This window comes from Convolutriloba macropyga, chromosome 15, assembly GCF_964194025.1.
Source record: "Convolutriloba macropyga chromosome 15, txConMacr16.3, whole genome shotgun sequence".
In the NCBI taxonomy this organism is placed as follows: domain Eukaryota; kingdom Metazoa; phylum Xenacoelomorpha; order Acoela; family Convolutidae; genus Convolutriloba; species Convolutriloba macropyga.
In genome coordinates this window covers 30567129-30589329 of record NC_134482.1, presented here as the reverse complement: position 1 = coordinate 30589329, position 22201 = coordinate 30567129, and the positions used below count along the sequence as shown (strand labels likewise).

General features: G+C 34.6%; 1 protein-coding gene across 1 annotated transcript in view; it reads left to right on the top strand.

The window, feature by feature from the left end:
• LOC142354512 (glutathione hydrolase 7-like) overlaps positions 1-21886 on the top strand; it is a 65000-nt gene extending 43114 nt beyond the window's left edge. Inside the window, exons 8-12 of the mRNA XM_075406835.1 lie at positions 8668-8809; positions 9164-9313; positions 20174-20320; positions 20566-20686; positions 21066-21886. Of these exons, the coding sequence (XP_075262950.1) occupies positions 8668-8809; positions 9164-9313; positions 20174-20320; positions 20566-20686; positions 21066-21247 (742 nt within the window). The 3' untranslated portion in view covers positions 21248-21886. The remainder of the gene's footprint in view (positions 1-8667; positions 8810-9163; positions 9314-20173; positions 20321-20565; positions 20687-21065) is intronic.
• The last annotated feature ends 315 nt before the right edge of the window (positions 21887-22201 follow it).

The following is a 22201-nucleotide window of genomic DNA, read 5'->3' as shown; positions in this document are numbered from 1 at the left end:
TTAAAACTTAAGTTTAATTTGAATTTGTTTAAGGTCAAAGGAACTCAAATGTGCAGTAAAGGTCCCTAATAAGAGGTTTCTGTGGGATGAATTTTAACAAGCTTTATTAATTTATCGCTGAATGTTTTTTACCTAGTTTTTTGAGCGGCGTCAATTTTTTTTTCAATTTAGATCTGTATATGTTTCTATCTCTATTATATGGCACGCAGGTCTATTCTTTCGCAGCTATTCTGGCAATCTGCCGGCTATGTTTTTCATTTGTTTTATCTCTTTTTTCAATCACAATCTTGTTTATGGGATTCAACGGCGGCTATTTTTCGGCAATCTGCGGGTTAAGTTTTTATTACTGAACACCATCAACAGATCTACTTCATTTGATTTTCAGTTTTCTGCGATCACCATTTCAGCTTATCACAATACCTATTGACATTTTTTTTATTGGATTTGTTTGTGTTATATGCAGTTATTCTTATTAATAGACGCCATCAGCCTCTCAACGCTTATTATTTAGGTGCGCTCCTTTTTTACAATTCAATGAGTTTGAATTGTGTTGGTGAGCTGTCTTTTTTACAACTCGAATAGGAGTATTGGCGGAGCGTCTTTTTGATCGGTGATTTTGTTGGAGTGTATTGGACACAGTAAGTGAAATGCGAGAAAGAAAGTGTTTAGGTCAAATTCCAGATAGAAGTGAGATTGGTTTTCTGTTCATGCTGTAATTTCGAGGAAAAGTAGGTGTACAAAATTTTCGTTAAACGAGCGATTTTTTATCTTGTGCGGCATGGCATCTTCAAAGCAGTTTATTTAGTTTAAACTCCAAATTTTGCCGTCAAAGATGTTTGTATCATTTACCCACAATTTTAACAGTGCGTTTGAGAGAATTTGTAACCATCTGAGTCAAGCAATGATGTTTTAAATTCAATTTTTAGCTACTTTTTCAAACCATTTTGCCATGTTGTACTCATAGTCCGTTCCAGGTCTAGTCTTGGTTTTAGTCAATGGAAATTCTTTGAATTGTACGTCAGGACTTGTCCTACTATATTTTTTTGCTTCGTTTTAAAATTTTTGCGCTTTACCTCAGTTCACAGCTTGTTCAACATTTAACTGAATGTTTTTGACTTCTCTAGGCTAGTTTTACTCTTACCTCATTCTGCTAAAAGTGTTTCTAGACAGCAGTTGCGCAGAAAAGCAATTCAAAATGAACTCAGTATCAAAAAACGAAATCGGAAATAGAAACTGGATGAACACATAAAGCCCAAATTTAGATGCCTGTTACTCGAACTTTGTTCTTAGATACCATCTCTAATGCTGATTGTTATTGGTACTAGACCTTTTGTCATCTCACAACGAAACAGGAGTGTGTTCAGCTCCAAACTGACATCAAATTGTTCGTACTTTGAAATTGTTTGTACAAAAATCATTTCTATAGCTGCGAAGCTGAGCGTAGCTATATTGCGGTGCATTTGGTTTTTTTGTTTCCTCGTCTGATGCTTTTTTTTCGTTTTACATTTGTTCACACAGCAAAGCTGAAAGAGTCAAATTTTCTGAATGACTTCTTCCACTCACTAACGGCCTTTGCGCGCGTGACGTCATTTTTCACTCGCTTTAGCAAAAGTTTTTAGGTTATTTGCGTGATTAGATTTTGATCATACGTGACTTACCTCACTCAATAAAATGAGTTTTGCACTTTAAAACTTAAGTTTAATTTGAATTTGTTTAAGGTCAAAGGAACTCAAATGTGCAGTAAAGGTCCCTAATAAGAGGTTTCTGTGGGATGAATTTTAACAAGCTTTATTAATTTATCGCTGAATGTTTTTTACCTAGTTTTTTGAGCGGCGTCGATTGTTTTTTTCAATTTAGATCTGTATATGTTTCTATCTCTATTATATGGCACGCAGGTCTATTCTTTCGCAGCTATTCCGGCAATCTGCCGGCTATGTTTTCCATTTGTTTTATCTCTTCTTTCAATCACAATCTTGTTTATGGGATTCAAGGGCGGCTATTTTTCGGCAATCTGCGGGTTATGTTTTTATTACTGAACACCAACAACAGATCTACTTCATTTGATTTTCTGTTTTCTGCAATCACCTTTTCAGCTTATCACAATATCTATTGACAATTTTTTTATTGGATTTGTTTGTGTTATATGCAGTTATTCTTATTAATAGACGCCATCAGCCTCTCAACGCTTATTATTTAGGTGCGCTCCTTTTTTACAATTCAATGAGTTTGAATTGTGTTGGTGAGCTGTCTTTTTTACGACTCGAAGATGAGTATTGGCGGAGCGTCTTTTTGATCGGTGATTTTGTTGGAGTGTATTGGACACAGTAAGTGAAATGCGAGAAAGTGTTTAGGTCAAATTCCAGATAGAAGTGAGATTGGTTTTCTGTTCATGCTGTAATTTCGAGGAAAAGTAGGTGTACAAAATTTTCGTTAAACGAGCGATTTTTTTATCTTGTGCGGCATGGCATCTTCAAAGCAGTTTATTTAGTTTAAACTCCAAATTTTGCCGTCAAAGATGTTTGTATCATTTACCCACAATTTTAACAGTGCGTTTGAGAGAATTTGTTACCATCTGAGTCAAGCAATGATGTTTTAAATTCAATTTTTAGCTACTTTTTTAAACAATTTTGCCATGTTGTACGCTTTTTTTTAGCAGTTTTTGTATTCTTCAAATTTATATAGACTTTGGGGATTCATGTGGTTCAAATTAGCTGTTTAATAGCCGCGTCCTCAATTCTAGCGGACTATTATAGCGCTCCTAATTTTTTACAATTCAAAGATTTTGAATTGTATTGGTGCGCTGTGTTTGTTTTTTTAAGATGTGTTCACACATTTTTCTATGAGTTAGATATTTCAAAACCGAATAAACGGGTAAAACCCAGCGGGCATTAAGTTTCATTAGAGGCCTAATGTGGGCTTTAGTAGTACTTCAAGTGCTTATAATGGTGCAGTTGCTGGGATGGCCTTAATTTAAGCTCAACAGGTCATTCTTAGGAGTTTTTGGTCTCAAAATGTTGCAATTTTTCATATTTTTTGTGATTTTTTTGAGTTTTTTGATTGATTAGTCCTAAGTTAAAGTTTTTAAAAGTCGACGAAGGCTTTTTTCGAGACAAAATTACTTGTTATGACCATTTTATGAGCTATATGGTTTGGTACTACAAACACAAACACGCAAAATAATAATTTTCGCAATTTTTTTCAGGTTTTTTGAAAATTTTTTGTCATTTTTTGAGTTTTTTTTAGCCTGAGGTGTAGAGAAACCTGAACTAGAGTTTGATAAAGGATCTGATGATAGATAACTGCATAGTTTCTGGTGGTAATGGAATGGTTTTTAACTTTTTGCCATCATGAATTTTAAAACTTTCAATTTTTTTCATACTATTTAACATTTATTGTTATTATGCAATTTACTTGAGTCTCAGGGGCCAGAACACCTCATTAGGGTTTGGATAATAAGTTACTGAAAAAATTTTTAGTTGCTATGGAATAGGTTTCAACTTGTGGATATCACAAATTTTATTTTTTTTGACAAATTTCGCATTTTCAGGTTTTTGAAAATGTTTGTTTTTTTTCCATTTACTTGCTTCAATCTCCTTTGAGGTTTGTTAATAGGGCACTGCATAGTTTCTAGTAACAACGGAATGGCTTTTAACATTTTTTCTCGAATTTTAGCATTTTTTATAAAATCTGCATTTTTTCTAAGGTTTCCTAAAGTTTTTGTCAGTTTTTGATTTTCGTCCATTCTCAAGTGCCAGAAAACCTATTCCACGTTCTGATAAAAAGTTACTGCATGGTTTTTAGTTTCAATAGATTTGTTTTCAACAATTTAACCTTTCGACTTTAAGAGGTTTTTTTAAATTGAATTTGCAATTTTTTTTCAAGGTTTTTGAAAACATTTGTATTTTATTTATTTTTTCTTGCCTCAGTAGCCAGGTAACCTCATCCAGGGTTCAATAGTATGTTATTAAATAGTTGCTAGGGGGCAATTGAATGCATTTAACATTTTAATAGAACGAATTTCTACTTCTTGATGTTATAAGTTTTTTCTAAAAAATTATTGCCTATCGATCTATAAGCCAATGATTTTTCTAAAGCTTGGAATTGGGTTACTGAATAGCCTCTAGAGAAACAGAAATGATTCTGAAGATATTTATACCAACATTTCAGCAGCCTTTCTTTAAAATTTGGAATTAATTTCTTTTCTTGAGTTAATCGAACTTCAAGGGCCAATGAGTATTTTTCAGGTCTTTCAGATTTAATACTGGACGCATTTCAGAAATAAAAATTGGTTTTGAACATGTTTTTGTAATATGTTTTTTAGGGGGAAAAATTTTGCCTTAAGTTTAAAAGCTTTTTAAATGAGCTTTAGCAATGAGTATATTTTTGTTTAGTTTTGATTCTTTTAGTTTCTCAATATTTTGATGATTTTGTTTGTGTTCTGGCTGGCGTTGTTCAATTGTTCTACTGGTCAGGTAGAGTACGTCTGAGTTTTTCATTCAATTCTTTGAATTGTATTTCATGACTTGTCCTGCTATGTTTTTTTATTTTTGTAAGATGTTTTCACACTTTTCATGAATTTTGAGCTTTCAGAACGGGATAAACAGGTCAAGCTCAGCGGGCATCAACTTTCATTAGGGCCCCTTAGACGCGTTTAATAGCCTTTCAATTGCTTTGAGCGGTGAAGCTACTGGTGAGCTACGTAATTCAAGGTTAAAAGGTCATTTTTAGTTTTCGAGCCCAAAATGTTCCAATTTTTTGCGTTTTTTCGCAATTTTTCGAATTTTTTTTAGGACCAGTCTAAAATTGAGGTTTGTAAACGTTGAGAAAGGTCTTTTCCAAGACATAATTATTTTGTATGAGCGTTTTAAGAGCTATATGTTTTGGTACCCCGCAATTTATACTAATTTTGACATTTTAAAAAGTTTTAATAAGTCTTTTAATTTTTTTTGTCATTTTTTGAGCTTTTTGAGCCCTAGGTTTCAAGAAACCTGCTTCAGGGTTTGATAATAGGTTACTGCATAGTTTCTAGTGTTAATAAAATGGTTTTTGAACATTTTAACATCACGAGTTTTTGCAATTTTTGTTTATAAAACTTGCAATTTTTTTGAAAGTTTTTGTCATTTTTTAGATTTCTCAATCATCAAAGGCCACGGAATTTCCTCCACGGTTTAATACTAGGTTACTGCAGTTTCTAGTGGCAATGAATAAGTAACTGCGCATTTTTCTAGAGGTAGTGGATTGGTTATCAATTTTTTAAAAACATGAGTTTTTGTAATATTTTGATAAAAATTGATTGTTTTTTTTCAATATTTCTGAAAATTTTTGTGTTCCAAATTTATTGACCTTTATAAGCCAGTGAAACTATTTAAGGTTTGCAATAAAAATACTTTATAGTTTCTGGAGCAACTGAAACAGTTCTGAAGATGTTAATATCACGAATTTTAGCATTATTTTGTTAAAATTTTTATTTGTTTTTTAATTCTATTTTTTTTTACCGTTTCTGAGTTTAACTATCTTTACTGGCCAACAAAACTTTCTAGGTCTTGCAGGTGGGTTATATGGTAGAACACCACAGACCAAAAAATGGTTTTGAACATCTTATTGCAGCCAAATTTAGAAACTTTCTTTATATTTTACACTTATCAGTTCTTTTGAAGCAATCGTCAAATTTCTCGAGTTTATCTACTTTTAGTGCAGTGTCCTTCATGTCCTGTGCGTGAGTACATGAGTCTTTCGAATTGTATCATAATTGGCCTTCATGATAAAAGCTTCAAGAGTTTTATCCATGATTATTTTCTTATTTAATTTTTTTGATTCTTTTAGTTTCCCAACTTTGAGATTGTCTTTTTATTGGGATTGTTAAATTGATCTGCTGGTCAGGTTCTCATTAGTTCTCAGTATTTCATTCATTTCTTTGGATTGTATTTGAGGACTTGTCCTGCTATGTTTTTTACTTCGTCTAACAGATTTTAGTTTCGTCTTACCGTGACTTCTTGGAAGTGACTTTTTCAATGACTTACCTCACTCAAAAAAATGACTTCTGAGCTCACTTATGAAACTCAAGTTTTATGAACATTTACTTATTAAAGGTCAATAGTGTGCATCTAAGTAGTGCCAAACATATATGCCCTAATTCTTGATTATTAGAGTCTTGAGTTTTTGATTTCGAATATTAATTTTGGGATCTTTTCCGTTTGTGCCCCCCACCCCAGTACGTTATGCGCCCCCAGTTACAGACCACGTGCCATTACATAGTAAGTTATTATGTAAAAAAATATTGCACGTGCATCTGGGGGGTGCAAATATGCGCCCACTAAGCCGAGGGGGCACAAACGGAAAAGATCCTAGTTTAGAAAAACCCTATCAAGGCTTTCTCCTTATAGAGCTTATGTGTCTCATAAAAATGATAGTCCGAAGCTAACCCAATATGTCTACTGGTCTATTAAAGGACTGGTGGTTGATATGTCCGTTTTATTTCGATAGTTGTTTCAATTCATGTAACGCCACAAGCGGCTATTTTCCGGCAATCTGCCGGCTATGTTTTTTTGATTAACTTTGAGATACAGTTGTTTTTGATTTTTAATTGTTTTTTAAAGATAATTGAGTAATTTTCAGCAAATTTTGGATTAACTTTGTGATTTTGATTAACTTTGAAGCAAATTTTTGAGTAATTTCAGCAAATTTTGAGTAAATTTCAACAAATTTTGGATTAACTTTGTGATTTTGATTAACTTTGAGATACAATTGTTTTTGATTAACTTTGTGATTTTGATTAACTTTGAGATACAATTGTTTTTGAATTTTCATCAAATTTTGGATTAACTTTGTGATTTTGATTAACTATGAAGCAAATTTTTGAGTTTATATTTATACAAATTTTGGATTAACTTTGTGATTTTGATTAACTTTGAAGCAAATTTTTTGAGTAATTTTCAGCAAATTTTTGAGTAATTTTCAGCAAATTTTGGATTAACTTTGTGATTTTGATTAACTTTGTGATACAATTGTTTTTGATTAACTTTGTGATTTTGATTAACTTTGAGATACAATTGTTTTTGAATTTTCAGCAAATTTTGGATTAACTTTGTGATTTTGATTAACTTTGAAGCAATTTTTTGAGTAATTTTCAGCAAACTTTTGAGTAATTTTCAGCAAATTTTGGATTAACTTTGTGATTTTGATTAACTTTGAGATACAATTGTTTTTGATTTTTAGTTGTTTTTCAAAGATAATTGAGTAATTTTCAGCAAATTTTGGAAAATTTGTATTAAGGTTTTTTGAAAATGTTTTTGCTCAATTTTTTCTTCTCGCTATAATTTTTCTTGTTCAATCTTCAGTTTGGATCTGGTTTATAGGTTGTGCTCCTAAAAAGTGCCCTTGAAGGTCAAAGAGGGCACTTTTCACTGAAATGAATAATACAAATTGCCTAACTTCTTGTTTGCATTTTTTGCCAGTTGTTGAATGGATAAGTGCCTGAACAGAAGCTTTAATGATTTGTTTTGTAAAATGATAGATGGGAAATTGGGTGTCGGCATTTTTTGATAATTTTGTTTAATTTCGTTTCCCCCATTTTCTCTATATGCACCATTTTGTCTGCGCTTCTGTCAATTGGCTTTCCGTTATTGAATGAGAGGTCACTGTGTCGAAAGTTTTTCCGCCAATAGTTTTTTGCGAGTCGCAACTCGCAATGAAGTTATTTTTTTCGATTCTTTTTCAGTTTTTGTTGTCAGTTTTTTCTCCATTGTTATTTCGCCGTTATTGTTTCAATTGGGTTAAACTTCTGTTCACACTTTTTCACGATTTTTGACGTCAAATTGGAGCGATGACGTTTGTCACGCCGAAATAGGATGTGGAGCGAAAGAGCGGGTGATTTTGCGGCGTAAAGTTTTTCACTCGGATTTTAAAGTAGTGAGAAAACGATGTATGAACAAAAAGTCGCTTTCTCGCTGGTGGTCTTTTTTTGTTCACATGCGGCATTTTTGCTTCGATTTTTTAGTTTTTTTTATTTTTTGATAGAAATTTTCTAAATGGTTTTACTAATCCGTTCATTGTCCATTTTAGGTCTTATTTTTTGTTTATTCAATGAAAATTCTTTGAATTGTAGGTCAGGACAGGTCCTGCTATGTTTTTTTAACTCGCTTTCCTTTTGATCACTTTGTTAGTTTTATGTAAGTCACGATTTTCACGCTTGACTTCCGACTTACTTCACTCACTGTTTCAACTGAATGGATTTTAAATTCATTGACGTTTTGAATTACGTAATGTAGTGAATACGGTCAAAGTCAAAAGAGCAAAATCAAAAGAAACGGGATAAACATAAAAAGCCCGGTCCTTAAACAAAATGCATTAGCTTATCAAAGTTCATTAAAGCGATTCTAGCTGGTATTAGTGTTATGCTTAATAGACTTCAGTTTAGAAGCTGAATTAAGTGTAATTTTACAATCTAACCGATTGTGCAAAATTTACACACCAAATTAGAACACTGACAAAAAAATTCCGTGAATTTCTATCTCTTATTTTTTTTCTGTTTCTGTTGCAATCCTGATATGCGTCAAGCGGGTCAACGGCGGCTATTTTATGGCAATTTGCCGGCTATGTTAAAAGGCATGTATCAAACTGTACAAAAATTTCTATCTATTTTAACGTGTAACGAGCAGTCTATTTCAGTATCAGCTACATTGATGATCTGAATGAACTGATCCCTGAGGATAAAGTGTGCTCCCCGACGGCTGCCTATTATCAAGATGAATGCCTGCCAGAGGAAGTTCTGACATCTCAAGATCCTTCAGATACTTACCCTACTTCGACGGTGAGATTTTCGTGCGGAACGCAATCGCGCACCCATTCTGTTTCATAGAAAACCCATACCCCTTACTACTACTTTATAGTGATTTACATTAATTGTAATATCTAGTCCTCCTTTTATTAGGTTATAAAAACCATCATCAGTGTAAAACAAGTGTTGTGACCAAGCGTTGGGGATGTGAAGACAAGGAAAAAAATTGCCTGGTCTACCGGAATAAGGACATGGGAACTTTTCACTTTGCGGTAGCTGATGAGCTAATTTGCTGTTTGAAAGAAATTTTTACGTTGGTAATTAACGGGTAACAATTCAGAATGGTTGTTCTAAGTACCGATTATGCTGATAGTTCTTGTTTTCCAGGATACGTCAGGTGTCGGGGTTGTTGTGATGAATGACCTTGGAGATGTGGCTGTCATTGTGTCATCTCTCAATTCCCCCTTTGGCTCTTACAATCTTTCAGCCGATGGATACTTCTACAACAACTACGCTGCGGCTTTCGATTCCTCGCAGGTTATAATCTTGTGTCTCGTTCTCGTTCAATTGGGATTATATTAATATCCATGGGTCGAAATTTGTAGCGCTTGTATTAGTTTCGCATTTTGTATTAGTACTGAAATGGCTGTTATTTTACGTCAGGATAGGTGAAAGGAACCCAGTTACTCTACATACACCTCTAATTACTTTATTAATAGCCGCACAGCGATAGCTGGGGCTATTATTGGCCTTCTCTTGGTTTTTTTACGACTCGAAGAGGAGTATTGGTTTTCTTAAGGTTTTTACGACTCGAAGAGGAGTATTGGTTTTCTTAAGGTTTTTTTTTTACCGGAAGTACTATTCTATTCGTTCAGACGCTGTTTTGACCTAAAAGCGAAAGTGAGAAAAATTGCCGTGTGAACTAATTTTTTTCTGAGCGAGAGAAGTTTTTTGATCATGCGCTGCGTTTAGTGAATGACTTTTTGACTTTGAAAAGTAGTTTTTGAATGAATGGCGCATATAGATAACCGTTTTTAGCCGTTTTTCGTCTAAGTGACCCATTTCTTTTGCTTGTAATTTGGTTTTTTTGTAGAAATGATTTTTATTCGATGCTATATTTAAATGTAAACCTTGGAAATTAATACCACAGTGTTTTGTAGTGCCTGAAAACTTATTTCAAGTTCAAAATTGGCACATATTTCTTGTTTTTTTAATTAATTTTCGGCTTTTTTCCTATTAATTTATTCATTTTTGGATCTTTTAGCCGTCTTTTTGTCAAAAATCAGTTAATATGGCAACTTCCCGTGGATAATTCATATACTGAACGCCTCTTTCTACCTCGATGTAATTTTGTTGTATAAAGTTGTATATATGTTAATCCGATTTTGGTATTTTTTCCAATTGTTCTCAGTTTATTGTCTGTATTTTGGTTTTAATTACTAGAATTAGTCTTTTTGTGCAACATGAGGGGCTTTAATTTTGTTCAACAAAAATTGCAATCGTTTTTTAGCGTTAAATTTTTGAAAAACAGTTAAAGTTTATTTTATGAATGCAGTCTTAAAAGTTTTTTGACCGTTTTTTTTAGAAAATGTTTCAAAATTTCGTATGTTTGATTTCTTCTTTTTCTTTTTATGTTCTGTTCAGGAGGATGAATGTTTGTCTCAGATGACTCATTGTCTTTTCTTTGTCGCGAATGCTGAAAACTGAAATGTGTTCGTTTTTCTTGTTTTTTTATTTGATTTTCAACCTTCAAAAATCAAGAATTAGTCTTTGATACGATGTTCCTTACATTGTGTCCATATTGTTCACATTCTAGCCAGTATCATTCTAGCTCTGTCCTGGCACCTACATTTATATGGTTATATTGATTTTCTCTGTTATTAGAAAATTGAATGATTTCGGCTTTTTCTTAGATTTTGGTAATTTCTTTGGTTTGCAATTGGTTTCATTCAACATAATGCAGTACTGAGAGTTTGCTAGAGAGCTTTTTCTAGAAGGTCCGTTTTTTACTTTTTATTGTGATTTTTTCCGTCCTTGGTATTGTTCTTAAACGATTTTTTGCCTTTGAATATTATTCTGTTGCTTATGTCTTTTCTATAATTTCATTTTTGAATTAGTATGAAATCATGTTGCCATGTACAACAGCATATCTACAAAAAGAAAGAAGTATATGTTGTTTTTGCCTTAATTGCAGTGATAAAAAATCTAACTCTAGTAGTTTTCTGATTCTTAACTTCGAGCATTTTTTTTTGAAAAATTTAACTTAGTTTCTAAGTAGTTATTATTATCTGCCGTTTGCTTTCGCGATCTTTTTGAGATTGGAATCATGAATAATTTGAGGACAATTCATAGCCCTGTCAGCTTTTTCAGCCTATCATTGTTTTGAATATCCTATTTATTTTGCACTTAACGTTACCGAAGGTTTTCAATGATAAACATTTTTGAAGCATTTTTCTCTTATTGACAGTGGTTTAAATATCGCCCAATTTTTAGATCAGACCGGGGGGGGGGGGGTGGTAATCAATTCAAGGTTTAATACATAAGGTAATGGATTCAGCTGCATTTACGGTTTTTTTGTCAAGTTCTTACGCTTCGAGTTGCTTCCGGAATTCTTCCGGCTATGTTTTTTTTACCGGAAGTACTATTCGTTCAGACGTCGTTTTGACCTAAAAGTGAAAGTGAGTAAAATTGCCGTGTGAATTAATTTTTTCTGAGCGAGAGAAGTTTTTCGATCATGCGCCGCGTTTATTGAATGACTTTTTGACTTTGAAATGTAGTTTTTGACTGAATTGCACATATAGATAACCGTTTTTAGCCGTTTTTTCGTCTAAGTGGCCCAGTTGTTTTGCTTGTAATTTTGTTTTTTCTGGAAATAATTTTTATTCGATGCTATATTGAAATGTCAACCTCGGAAATTGATACCACTGTGGTTTGCAGAGCCTGAAGATGCGTTTCAAGTTCAAAATTGGCACATAATTTTTGATTTTTTAGTTTTTTTGGCTTTTTTCTATTAATTTCTTCATTTTTGGATCTTTTAACCGTCTTTTTGTCAAAAATCCTTTACTATGGCAACTTACTTTTGATAATTCATATACTCAACGCATCTTTCTACCTCGATGTAATTTTTTTTTATAAAATTGTACATATGAGAATCCGATTTTGGTAGATTTTTTCCGGCTTTTCAGTTTTTTTGTTTCTATTTTGGTTTTAATTACTGTAAATAAACTTTTTCTCCAACATGATGGACTTTAATCTTGTTTCAATAAAAATTCAATCATTTTTTGGCGTTAAGTTTTCGAAAAACTTTTTCACAAATGCAGTCTTAAGTTTTTTTGACCATTTTTTGCAAAATGTTCCGATGTTTCGTATTTTCTCTATTTTCCATTTTTTGAGTTCTCGTCAAGAGAATAGAGCTTCGTATCGGATGGCTCGTTATCTTTTCTATGTCTCGAATGCTTAATATTGAAATGTAATCTTTTTTCTTGATTTTTTCAAATTTGATTTTTAACTTTCAAAAATCAGGAATGTCATTTTGTTGCGGTGTTCCTTACATTGTGTCCTTAATACTCACATTCTAGTTAGTATCATTCTAGCTTCAGACTGGCACCTACATTTATTTTCGGTATATTGATTTTGTCAGTTGTTAAAAAATTGAATGATTTCAGCTTTTTCTTAGATTTTCGTCATTTATCTGGTTTGCAATTGATTTCGTTCAACATAAGGCAGTACTGAGAGTCTGCTAGCAAGAGTGTTTCAAAACATCCACTTGTTAATGGTTACTGCAACTTTCTTCCGGCCTTGGTTTTTATTGAACGCTATTTGCCTTTGAATATTCCTCTGCTGCTTATGTCTTTTCTATGATCAATTTAATTTTTGAATTAGTATGAAACCGTGTTGTCTAGCGTATGTACAAGGAAGTGATTAGGAGTGTAATTGTAGTGGTTTTCTGATTCTTAACTTTGAGCATTCTTTTTTTGAAAAAATTTAACTTAGTTTCTAAGATTATTGTCTGCCGTTTGTTTTCGCGATCTTTGAGATTAGAATCATGAATTAATTATTTGAGGGCAATTGATAGGCCTATCAGTTTTTTCAGCCTATCAGTTTTTTGACCATTTTAATTATTTCGGACTTTTTTAACGTTACCAAACGTTTTCAATAATATAAAAATTTACTGCAAATTGTTTCTCTTGGTGACAGGGGTTTAAGTCACCAAATTTTAGATCAGACCTGGGGAGGTAATGAATTAATGGTTTAATACGAATGGTAATGGCTTCCGCTGCATTTACGGTTTTGTTTGTGAAGTTTTGACGCTTCGAGTCGCTTCCGGAATTCTTCCGGCTATTTTTTTTTATTTCGTCATGATTTTTGTTACGACCATATGACGTCACAGCCACTTTTTGTTCATTCGTTCATGCAATTTCAACTGAATTGCATGTGTGACGTCATTTTTCGCTCTTAGTGGAGCGAGTGTTTTTGTTCATGCGCGTGATTAAATTTTTGGTCACACTTGACTTACCTCACTCTCAAAAATGACTTCCTCACTTTGAAATTGACTTTTATTACTTTAATTCAAAGAGATAAGGTCAAATGGGTGTGTGTCACTCTAAATGAAGGTTATTGAGATCAGCTAATAGAGGAAGCAATAACTTATACCGATTTTTAATCAAAATATAGCAGATCAGCCTTCAATGAAAAGACGAATTTTTAGTCTGTCTTTTTTTACTGTTTTTTTAGACTGCTGATCTACGAATCTATTGCGGCTATTTTCTGGCAATCTGCCAGCTATGTTTAATAAATGACTTTATTAATTTCATTAAAACAAGGTAGTAGCAATTATATTACTCCTGTGGTCTTATTTTAATGCGATTTCTCGCTTGACCAATTTTTGTCTGACCCTTTTGACTTTTCGTCCTCCAGAACAAAGGATAAACATGTAACTCCCGGACGGTATTAAGTTCTCATAGAGCTTTTCGGCTCACTAGATTCATAAATATGCGATTCACCGAAACTGTTTTGGGGACAAAATCAAGACGTGAAAGAAGGAGTCTGACCCCTTTTACCACCCTCAAAAGCGCTCACCCATGCCACTTCAATAAAGCTAAAGTTAGCTTCCCTAAACCGTGGCTAACTAGTGACGAGGCCAACTCCTCGCCAGTCGTTTGAGATCAATTCGCCCGACCTTAGTGGGCTATGTTCTTAGAATTTTTTTCCCACCCCCTCAGTCACCCCGTTACCCCTCCTCCACCTGCCGATTTGGACCTCCCATTCGCTTGATCTCCGCCTATGACGGACCCAACTCCGCTCCCTAAGCTTAAACTGGCTACTACTAAAGCCAACCGCTCACTGGTTGTTTGAGAAATTCACCCGGCTTTAGTTAGTTGTGTTTAATTGCTCTCAAACGAAGCCCGCTGTTGCCCCTACCCCCCCCCCCGCTACGCTCCTCTCAAGCCCCTTCAATTAAGCTAAAGCTAGCCTCGCTAAACCGTGGCTAGCTACTGACGAACAACCGCTTGCTAAAAACGCAAATTTATACTATTTTGGAATTTTTCAAGCTTTTTGAAAATCTTTGACATATTTTGACTTTTATCAGCCCTAGGTGTCAAGGAACATCCTTTACGTTTTAGTAATAGGTTACTGCACAGTTTCTAGTGGTAATGGAACGGTTTAAACATTTTAACATTACGAATTTTTGCATTTTTTTTTGACAAAACGTGCAATTGTTTTTATAGCTGCGAAGCTGTACGCTGAGCGTAGCTATATTGCGGTGCTCTTGGTTTTTTTTTGTTTCGTCGTCTGACGCTCTTTTTTCGTTTTACATTTGTTCACACATCAAAGCTGAAAAAGTTAAATTTTCTGAACGACTTCTCCCTCTCACTAACGGCATTTGCGCGCGTGACGTCTTTTCTCACTCGCTTTAGCGAAAGTTTTTAGGTTATTTGCGTGATTAGATTTTGATCATACGTGACTTACCTCACTCAATAAAATGACTTTTGCACTTTAAAACAAAAGTTTAATTTGAGTTTGTTTAAGGTCAAAGGAACTCCTATGTGCAGTAAAGGTCCCTAATAAGAGGCTTCTGTGGAATGAATTTTAACAAGCTTTATTAATTTATCGCTGAATGTTTTTAGCCTAGTTTTTTTAAGCAGCGTCGATTTTTTTTTCAATTTAGATCTGTTTCTATCTCTATTATACGGCACGCGGGTCTTCTTTAGCAGCTATTCCCGCAATCTGCCAGCTATGTTTCAATTTTTTTTACTTTTATTTTTTTTCTTATTCAGGTCTTTCCAGACCCAGGGGCCAGAAAACATCCTAAGGGGTTTGATAATAAGTCACTGACAAATTTTTATTGGCCATGGAATAGCTTTTCAACTTTTTTGTCACATAATTTACCCTTTTTTTTATAAAACTTGCAATTTTTTCAAGTTTTTTGAATTTTTTGTCATTTTGTAGGTTTCTTCGGCCTCAAGAGCCTGGGAACCTCCTCTAGGGCTTGGTACTAGGCTACTGCATTGTTTCTATATGTAATGAAATGTTTTTCAGGATTTTAGTATCACAAGTTTAAGCAATTTTTAAAAAAATGTCCGCAATTTTTTCAAGTTTTTAAATTTTGTCTTTTTTTGGATTTTTTCAGCCTCAACAACCAAACAACCTCCTCTAGGGTTTGTCAATAATTTAATAGTTTTTGACAGTCATTATTTAGGTTTTCTGAGCATCAAAGGTCAGAACATCTCCGTTAGGGTTTGATTTTGTTACTGGAAATTTTTTGTTGTTCATGGATTATTTTTCAACTTTTTAAAAACACAAGTTTTAGCGATTTTTCTTTAAAATTTGCAATGTTTTAGCTTTTTTTGAAATTTTTAGGTTTATCTGGTAGCATCAAGAGCCAGGGAACTTCCTCTAGGGTTTGATAATATGGTGCTGCATCGTTGATTAATATAATGCAATATTCTTCAAGGTTTCAATATCACGAATTTAATCAATTTTTTCAAAATATTTGCAATTTTTTCAAATTTTCAGATTTTTGGATAGTTTTTACGTCCCATATGTATGGATCCTTATGAGCCTAAGAAAATTTTTCAGGCTTGAAATAGGGATACCGGATAGTCTCCTGAGACAATGAAATGGTTCTTAAGATATTGTTATTTTGAATTTTAGCAAGATTTTTTTTAACTTGCAATTTTTTCCAAAATTTTTCATTTTTTTTTGTTCTTTTCTGAGTTTAACAACCATTACTAGCCAACGAAACCTTTCAAGTCTCGGAGATGAGTTACTTGACAGAACTTACCCGTCAAAAATTGGTTTTAAGTTTTTTTTTGCTGCGAAGTAACTTTTTTTAATTTTGCCTTTTTCAGTTTTTTTTTTTAAAGTCGAGTCCCATTATTGGAAATATTCCTGTCTCTTTCTCTCTGTGTCGGTTAGGGTTCCTTTCCTTCTCTTTCTGTTTCACGTTTTATCTCTCTCTATCTCTCTTTTTGTTTATGCCGCACTTCAGCTGCTGTTATAAGGCGTAATGTCATCATCTCTGATCCTCATTAACAATGAGTTATAGTAGAATTGTTTTTAATTATAATTAACCTAACATGCACTTTTTAGGAAATCATTGTTAATTGCTCCAGAGGTCACTAAACCGTGGCTAACTGCTAACGAATTTAACCGCTCGCCGGTCGTTTGAGAGAAAATTGCCCGACGTTAGTCGGTTATGTTTAATTTAATTAATGGTAGTTTCTGCGTGGTCGCAATGGAACAGCATTAGCCGTTTATTGTTCTTTTCTTCAGTAGCATTGATCCTTTTTTGGTGACTATGTGCACTTTTTAAATTCTGAAGCCATCACCCTACCATAATTGCAGTCAAGATTGGGCGGGCTCTGGTTAACCTGAAGCTATTTTTAAGTTAGAGCTCATCTCCACACAGTCAGTGCAACGGAGGAATAGAATTGAACTCTCACTCATTGCCGTGTGAAGCGCACACCCTACCTTTTGGCTATAGAACCTCTTATATTTATTTCTTCAAAGCAACTTTTCGGAGTGCACTTGTGCACTGATATCACCTTGATTTTCACGTCATTTAAAGTTCTGTCATTCAGAAATCCAGCCGTTGAGCCTATTTGCTAAATAATGAATTTCAAAAAATGAACTGGAATGTTCCCGAATGTAGTTTTACGGCTCAATAAAATGAATTAAGTGACCTGTTTTATTGAGTTAATGGGGCAGGCAGCATTTTTTTCGTTAAGAATCCACACCAACCAATTATTACCCTTTGAGAGCATTTCACCTGGCGCTGTTCGGTTGTCTTTTCTAGCAATTGGTTGACTGACGCTGATTTTTTATAGGCATTTTGAACATGACTTCTTGATAGAAAGTGCTTTGGAAAATGTTTTAGCTGCTCATAACTAAAAAAGGTCGGATCTTTTCCAAAAGGTCAAACACTTTCACCTCAAATGATGGTCATCGATCAGCCTAAATTAACTAAGGCATTCATGATATTTTTTTCCGTTAAGACCGTTAAGATATTTTTTCCGTTAGCAAATATTTTTTTCCGTTAAGACCTCTGCCAATTTGTTGGACTGTTTTCTCCAATTGGTTAGTTTTCTGACGTCATCATAAATTTCCTCATCTCGTGGCCTCTTTTTTGTATATTTCAGCATTTTTGTGTATAAGTACTGTGCTTCTTCTTTTGTTTTTCCATGTAGTTTTGTACTTATAAATTATTTTAACTAATCTTATTGAAATTATTTTGAAGTTGTTGATAATTTTTAACAAAATTATTTCAGTATTTTTATGCTATAGCTATTTCATTTTTAGTTGCTCTCGAACGATGTTTGAAGCAATTATTTTAAACGTGTGCGTCTTCTTTGTGCAAAATTTTTTCTTGACTGTTATCAGGGAGGAGGTGGGTGGGAGGTCGCGGGTTCGAACCCCTATGAGGTCCGAGTTTTTGCAACTATAAGAAAATTCTAAGCTACACCCCTAAATTAAATTGCCCCGCCTGTTCTTCATTTCGTCCGACGTTTGACGGTCTATGTTTAATTGCTCTGGAACGAAGTTTGAGGCAATTATTGTGAACGTGTCTTTTTTATGCTGGACCTATTTGTTCTAGAGTATTCTTTCGATTTAATTTCTCGAGCTTGACTTCATGATTTTTTGCGTGACGTAAATTGTTTTTCAGAAATCTAGGATACTCTAAAAACCAAATCGATTTAAGATAAGGTAGGTCAAGGTCTTGTTTACCGAGTGCGTAGTAATTCAGTGCATTAAGCCGTTCGAATCCTTCCTTGATCGGATTTTTTTTTCGCACCTTCGAAAAATTCTCAGGCTAAAATTATGAATTACAGTGTCCCGCCATCGTTCGAGAGCCATTTGTCCGACGATGGTCGGTTTCTGTTTGAAGCACTGAATCGACAGAAAGGTATCACGCGGTCTGTTGAGAATGCGTTTTTGGTGCTGATACTCAAAATTGTTTTCAGTTTTCAAAGGGTTCTTTCTGTTCTCTTTACTAGCCGCCCTAAGCTTTTCAGCAGGCCATTATAGCGCTTCTATTTTTTTAGTTCGTCGAATAAAATTTTAATTTACTTTACCTTAGTTCGCAGCTTGTTCAAAATTTTGCGTGAAATCTTCTCTAGGCTAGTTTGTTTCTGCGCTCATTCTGCTCAAAGTGCGGTTAAGCGCCAGTTGCTCAGCAAAGCAATCCAAAGTGAACAGAATCAGTATTGAAAAACGAAATCAAAATAGAAATGGGATAAACCCCCTAAAGCCTCAATTTTAGATCTCCGCTGCTTGAACTTTGTTCTTATCAGTCTTAGTTACCATCTCTAATGCTTATTGGTATTGATAATAAACCCTATATCCTCTCGTTCAGAAACAGGAATATGTCTGTTTACGAAATGAATTAAAAAGATATCGCACTTTAAAAGATCAATATTCATTTTTTTCTGTTTTTTCAATTTCCATGGGGTTGTGGAAATCAAAGGCTGCTATTTTCTGGCAATCTGACGGGCATCTTTATTATTAACTGAAAACTTTTGCGCCGTCAAGATATTTGAAACAGCCATATGACGTCCCAGGTTTTTTCAAATCACGCAGGCAATTTTTGGATGCTTCGCGTGTGTGACGTATTTTTTTTAGTCTCATAGAGCGAGTTTTTAGTTCAGTCGGATGAATAAATTTGGCTCACACATGACTTTATTCACTCTCAAAATTGGTTTTCCTCACTTTCAAAACGATTGAAGATATCCTCACTTTTTGAAGGGCTAGGTCTCTAAGGGTTTGATTTTCACTAATTGAAGGGATTGAGGTCAAATGAGGATATCTCACTCTAATTAAAGTTTTTTAGGGCATCTAACAAACAACACATAAATTATTAAAAATCATCTGAATCAAAATATGAAATCTCAGCTATTAGTGAAATGAAACTTGTCTTCGCTTGTATTTGTTCCTTGACTGCTGTAGCTCGACAAAGCCATTGCATCTATTTTCTGGCAAGCGGCAGCTATGTCTCTTTCTGTTGGAATTTAAAAAAAGAAACATAGTTTTTAATTGCTCTCAAACGAAGTTTGTAGCAATTATATTAGACCTGTCGGTCTTTTTTTATGCGATTTTTTGCTTGACCGATTTTTCGTTTGACGCTTTTGACTTTTCATCCTCAAAAACGGGATAAACAGGTAGCGCCCAGCGGGCATTAAGTGCTCTTAGAGCCTTTCAGCTCTGTTTCAGCTCAAACTGTTTTGGAGACTTATACTTATGGTGTGAAGGGTGAAGGGTGGTTCTTAGAGGTTGAGACACCCCCCCCCCCCTGTTGACCCCCACCCCCACTATTGCCTCCACCCCCCACCGCGCTGTTGCCCCCCCTCCCCCCAACCCAGTGTTGCCCCCATCAGTCCCCGGTTCACCCTCCCCTCCCCCCCCCCCCCCCCGTGGCTAGCTACTGACGAAGCCAACCGCTCGCCGGTCGTTTGAGAGCAATTTGCCCGACGTTAGTCGGTTATGTTTTGTTCAGTTCAGTGAGTAATTGTCTGGTTTAAGGCAAGTTGGAATTCCAGTCGGTGTTTAGGTTTTTTAACACAAGCATTGTTATCTGCGCTTGAGTGCTGACTAACAACACTTCAAATGAATGGAGTGTATGATTGACCTAAAATTTTATGCATTATAAAGAATGCGGGCAAGGTCAAAAGAGCAAAATAAAAAGGAAGTATGTATCGATAAAGTCTTCGTATTTTACTTAGTCAAGTTTTATGATGGGAAATACTAATTGGTCTTAGTGTTGAAGTCTTTAATTTCTTCGGAACAAAGTTCGAAGTTATTATTGAAGTCGTGGTTGCCTATTTTTATTGACTGTTTTGACCTTTAGAGTGACTTGTGTCACCCTTGGTGTTATGCATTATAAGTACGTGGGTTTTTTAGAGTGAGAGTAATAACGCAATGGCAGCGAACAGAAGACCTGCCTCATCACTGGCGCCAGTTGTGGCGTTTGAGCCAGACAATCTCTGTAAGACACACCTGGCTGCTTCTTCTTCTGGAAGCAAGGCCAGTGTTTCGGCAGGGTCACAGGTCAGTACAATTGTGGGTAGTTTTGACGTGTTGACTCGAAATCGGATCTACTGTCGTTGACTATTCATTTTCTAGCTGAATAATCACTAACCACTAAGGGTTTTTTAGGTAAAGAATCTGAAAGTCGATATGATGAAGTAAAAACAAACTATTTCGCAATTGCTGGTATCATCAAGTAAAATTAACTTCAATGCGTCTATTTAGAGTATAAAATGATTTAAATTCTATGTGTGAAATATTTTCAGATTGTGCACGCGGTTCTGCAACGTGGTCTTGGACTGGGTGAGGCTGTGATGCAGGGAAGAGTTTTTGCCTCATCAGCTGTCAAACAACCAGACACCGCTGCACCAGATGAGGCACATGAACGTAAGATTTTGCCATGATGATAGATTTTCTTTTGATTTCTCCTAGTTTAACAAACTGTTCCAGCTCTGCGTTTTCGTGCTCTTGAGCCCTGAAACCCACAAAGAATCTTAATTGTCTTGACCAGTCTACTTTAAAATAAAATTGCTAGAATTCTTATTTGAGAGCAATTCGTCCCTTCTCAAGCTTAATTACTTAAAGTTAAACAGCCAAACACTCAGTGCAGCCTTCCCTCCTCCACGACGGCGCTAATCGAAGTCTCACCGAGAAGTCAACTTTCCAAGCTTAATTGTCTTGACTAGTCTACTTTAAAATAAAATTGCTAAAATTCGCATTTGAGAGCAATTCGTCCCTTTTCAAGCTTATTTGTACGTTTTTTCAGCAAACCAATCACTGCCAGAAGAAGTTGTGACTGATCTAACTAGCAGAGGTCACGTGTTCAATCCGCAAGTGAGCATGCCGACTGAAGAGTATGTCAATTTGGCCTCTAAGGAGGACGATGACGTCATTGGGTACAGTGACAACAGGGCTGTCAGTGATGTCGCAGGCGCTGTTATGTTCTAGAATATTTCAGCTACTCTTTATAAATAGCGCTCTTCAAAGAAGCAATCAGTAATCTGCGTTAGATTAACAACTTAGATGTAACAACTGAAATAGAAATAACGCAGTGCTTGTCATATTAGAGAATGTTCTATAATCTATAATTGTCCATTGTGGACGGTAAAACGAAAAGTGGCTGTTATGATTTAGAAAAGCTGCTTGAATTGTTCGAAATTGAAATGCGTAGCCGAAGTGCAGTTTTATAAATCAAAATTGATTTTGGGTTTTTATCAGCACTCAATTTAACAAAATTCCATGATTAAATATTCCCTTAGGCTTCTCTCGTTTTGAAGGAGATAGCTACTTCGCATGAGTTTATTCGCCCACTTTCTCTATCACTCCATGATGAATATTATTATTAATTTAATTAGTTAGTTGTATAGCTCTATAATCCTGACTTGAGCACAAATTTCTGCGAATTGACTAGTTTCAAATCTATTTGTAAATTTTGATCAGCTTACCCTACTTAAGAATGCATTATTTATATTTTGAGTTCATGATGTAAATAATAAGCATGTACATTTGAGTTTTAATAGGTGTAATTTGGATTTTAATTTTATTATTCGTTGATGTAATCATTGCAATAAATTATTTCTAGAATGACAGTTTGCGCTAATGCCTTTTGTGCAACAAAAACGCCTTCTAAATGTTTAACTAACTGCATATAAAACAGGTTTTATGGGTTCAACCCGTATCTTTTTTCGGTTTCATTTTTTGACACAATTTGTCCATTTTAGATTGCTTGAATAATTGTGCTTTGAGCTTACAGGCACAGAGGGTTGGGGGGGCATATTTACTAAATCAAATTTTGATAAAATTTTTGTTTAGTGGATGAATAGCACTTTTTATTAACTACTTGCTTGGCTAAAAAGAGGGAAACGAACATTCAAATGATATCAAGCCAAACACCTAAAGGTC